Consider the following 3,606-nt stretch of genomic DNA (forward strand, 5'->3'; position numbering starts at 1 on the left):
CGGGTGACACCAGCTCCGATTCGAGTGTATGTGTGTATGTGTGTCCAGAGTTTCCTGAAATATCGCGTTGGGCGGTCCTAGGTCCGACCATGCATGCGGTTGCGTCATTCATTGATATAATAATACTAATACTAATACTTATAATAATACTAATAATACTACTACTACTACTACTACTAATAATAATAATAATAGTAATAATAATAATAAACTTTATTGATATAGCACCTTTTTATAACAATGTTACAAAGTGCTTTACAAATAGATAAAACAGATATGCAAATAAAAACAAAAATATAAGTAGAAACACCAAAACAGACACATTAAAAAGAATAAGAGCAGCATCAATTAAAGGATAGTCTATAAATATGAGTTTTAACAAGAGATTTAAAAGAGAATACTGATCTTGCTAGCCCAATATCCTCAGGCAGGTCGTTCCAGAGTCTAGTGGCCCAAAGGTACGGTCACGGTTTTTGACCGTGCCTTTGTAGGAGTTGGTGCATACACCGTGTGTGTGTCTGTCTGAAAAAGACTAAAGCTAGCTATGTACAGAAGTGTGCAGTGCACTAATAGCTCATATAAATAAGGGACAGGAAGCCGGAGGACAGCACGTGTTCTACAGACACAGTTTAGTCTTTATTGCATTTCAAACGTATTCAGACTCACAAAGAAAGCAGCTGATGCATCCATGTCTCTGTCTGTCTGGTCAGTGTGTCGGTCTGCCACAGAGGACCTCACAATCTCTCTGATGTGGAAACAATGTTTGGTACTCATAACTATCATCACTCATAACTAGTGATGTAGCAGTAACACCATCATCATCATCCTCATCATCATCATAACATTAGAGTAGGGTTATACCAAGAATATAAAGAGCTACACTGCTAACCACTGTCACAGACATCTCCAACTAAAATGCCCAAGTGTTCTCTATTTGATATCCCTATTTAAGTTCTAAACATTTGCATCATAGCAATCTTGACTGACTAAGAAAACCCAGACTGATGCGCATTCACATAGCTATGTCAATATTCACATAGGGATGTGATGAGGCCGGCTCCAACCACAGCACAATGCAATCATAGGGTGTGTCCTCATCTTCTCTCTCCTCACTTCCTTCTCAAAGCACATTGATGGTCTTCTCTACAGGTCCTAACCCACACATCTACAGACGGTCTTCTCTACAGATCCTAACCCACACATCTACAGTCAACTCAACTGTAGTTTTGTTGATATCACTTGGTAGGGTTAGGGTTAGTAGCAGGGGAGGCTGCTGGAGGTACAAATTGGAGGACGGCCTCATTGTAATATATGGAACGGATTGAGGAATGGTTTTACAATGAGTCCGTCCTCCGACTTCTACCTCCAACAACCTCCACTGGTTATAAATTATAAAACAATGACGTGTGTCAAAGTGTGTAGCAGGAGAACACAACAGCGACACTGGGCAGCAGCAGTAGTAGTGGCTACCCTGACCTCAACACTCTCAGAAAAAAGGGTTCTAAAAGGGGTCTTCACTATGTCCCCATAGGGGAACCCTTTGAAGAACCCTTTTGGGTTCAATGTAGAACCATTTTGTGCTCCATTCAGAACCTTCTGTGAAAAGGGTTCTATGTGGAACCCAAAAGGGTTCCCCTATGGGGACATGTGAAGAACCCCTTTTAGAATAAAAAATTCTAAGAGTGTACCCAGGTCACAGAGGCAGTAACTGGGCCAGCGGTTCCGTGATGACCCCCAGTACCGTCCCCCTCCTCAGCGCCGAAGCCTTGTCCAGAACCTTCAGCCGCAGCTCCAGGTTCTGCAGGCCATCCGGGCTCAGCTCGGTGAAGAAGAAGTCCTCGTTGAACACGGGGCTCCGGCAGTTCCTGACGGTGGCGCTCTCCTGCCTCTGCAGCTTCCCAGGGGTCAAGCTCAGACTCAGGGCACAGTTTAAAGGTCGGGGGTCACCGTGTTCCCGCAGGCCCTCCACCGCCACCACGCGGACACGCACCGTGGAGAGGAAGGCAGAGCTTGTGGAGAGGTGTTCTTCGGCAGAGAGGCGGACCTGGCCGCGGCCTGGGAGCGGCAGGACGTGCTCCCTCTGCGAGCGCTCCTGGCAGCGCAGGACATCCAATGGGAAGACAAGCGGCGGGGACAAAAAGGTGGCCACACCCATGTGGCTGAAGGGGGAGGGGTCTCCCAGGGAGCAGGACAGGGGGGACGAAAAGCCCCCCCTACGCCTCTCTCTGCTGGGGCTGAGTGCGGAGCAGAAAGACCCCCCCCATCCAAGAGACACTTCGGGGGTGGAGACTGGAGACTGCGGGCCGGGGTGCCCCTCCTCTATGCCCCCCAGGAGGATGGAGGGAGTGGGGCAGGAGCGGAGGGGCAGTGGGGGGGAGCCCTGGGGGGAGGAGTCATTGGAGGAGGGCGTGTCGGGCGTGTCGCTCTCTGTACTAACAATCTCTGATAGACTCCTACAAGGCATGCTGGGAAACCCGGACCGGGTGGTCCGTCTGGACTGGTTCCTCTCCACGGCGGATCTTGCGACAGGTATCGGTATGGGCGGAGTTCTGTCCAGCGCATAGCCGACACACCTGGAGTGGAACAGCGACTCTTTCCGCCGCGTGTTCGGGCTTTCGTACATTCCCGCCAGGCCGTATCCCTCCGCAGAGAATGGCGGTGGCGGCAGCTTCTGACCCTTCCGAGCCACCGTACCGTAGAGGATGCCTATGTCTACATCCTCTATGTGTAGAACCAGTGGGGATGTGGCAGGTTTAGCCTGGTCCTCCTGGCCCTGGCTGTGGGGTGTGTCTGCCGGCCTCCCTGGGTCAGGACTCCTGCTGAGGCGTGGGGGCAGGCAAAAGGCCGGGATCTTGTCAGGGGTCAGGATGTTGCTGTGGAGCTTGGTGGAGAGGCTGGCGTCTTCCTGGCCCCTGCCCACGTAGCGGCCCAGCTCCTGGGGAAGGTTCTCCAAGCTCTCCCAGATCCGTCCCAGGAGCCACATCCTACTTCTCTCACCGTCACCACAGGTGGGATATCTTACCTCAGATATCTCCTCGGATGAATGCACCTGTGAAATGACATGCATATTCTAAGTCAGTCAGGGGAGGCTGGTGAATGTAGAAATCAGAGGACAGGCTCATTGTAATGCATGGAATGGAATGAGGAATGGTATCAAACACACGTTTGATACCATTCCTCATTCCATTCCACATGTTTGATACCATCCCTCATTACATTCCATGCATTACAATGAGCCTGTCCTCAGATTTCTACCTCCACCAGCCTCCCCTGATATGGAGTCAGTCATGTGCTATTAAATGGTCCAAATTGTGAAGTCATGAAGCATCAAAAGAGGAGCAAACTAATCATATGAATACACGCAACCACAAATACACAACCAACACCATGGACAAGCTGATGTGAGAACAGGGATATATACACACTGTACAGGGAAGTGTCCTCTCACCTGTGTATTCCAGATAATTATAAATCTCAGATTTTTATGACAGTTCACAGTGTTGAATAGAGATGCATGAGATGATGGGTAAAATGCTATTCTGTGATGGAATTTCCAGTAGAATTCCGTTATGTAGACATTGCACTGTGTTCTGTGGTTCTGTAGTG

The 3,606-nt window shown here is 49.4% G+C and overlaps 1 protein-coding gene across 1 annotated transcript; it reads right to left on the reverse strand.

Annotated features, from left to right (window-relative positions):
* Positions 1-1,693: 1,693 nt before the first annotated feature.
* LOC310807045 (C2 calcium-dependent domain-containing protein 4C) lies at positions 1,694-2,983 on the reverse strand (the record flags this gene model as incomplete). The annotated part of the gene is made up of 1 exon (XM_083673323.1): positions 1,694-2,983. One exon carries the CDS (start codon positions 2,981-2,983, stop codon positions 1,694-1,696), a length of 1,290 nt encoding a protein of 429 aa, XP_083529449.1.
* Between the last annotated feature and the right edge of the window lie 623 nt (positions 2,984-3,606).

The sequence above is a fragment of the Argentina silus genome (genome assembly GCF_951799395.1).
Source record: "Argentina silus genome assembly, chromosome: 7".
NCBI classification, from domain to species: domain Eukaryota; kingdom Metazoa; phylum Chordata; class Actinopteri; order Argentiniformes; family Argentinidae; genus Argentina; species Argentina silus.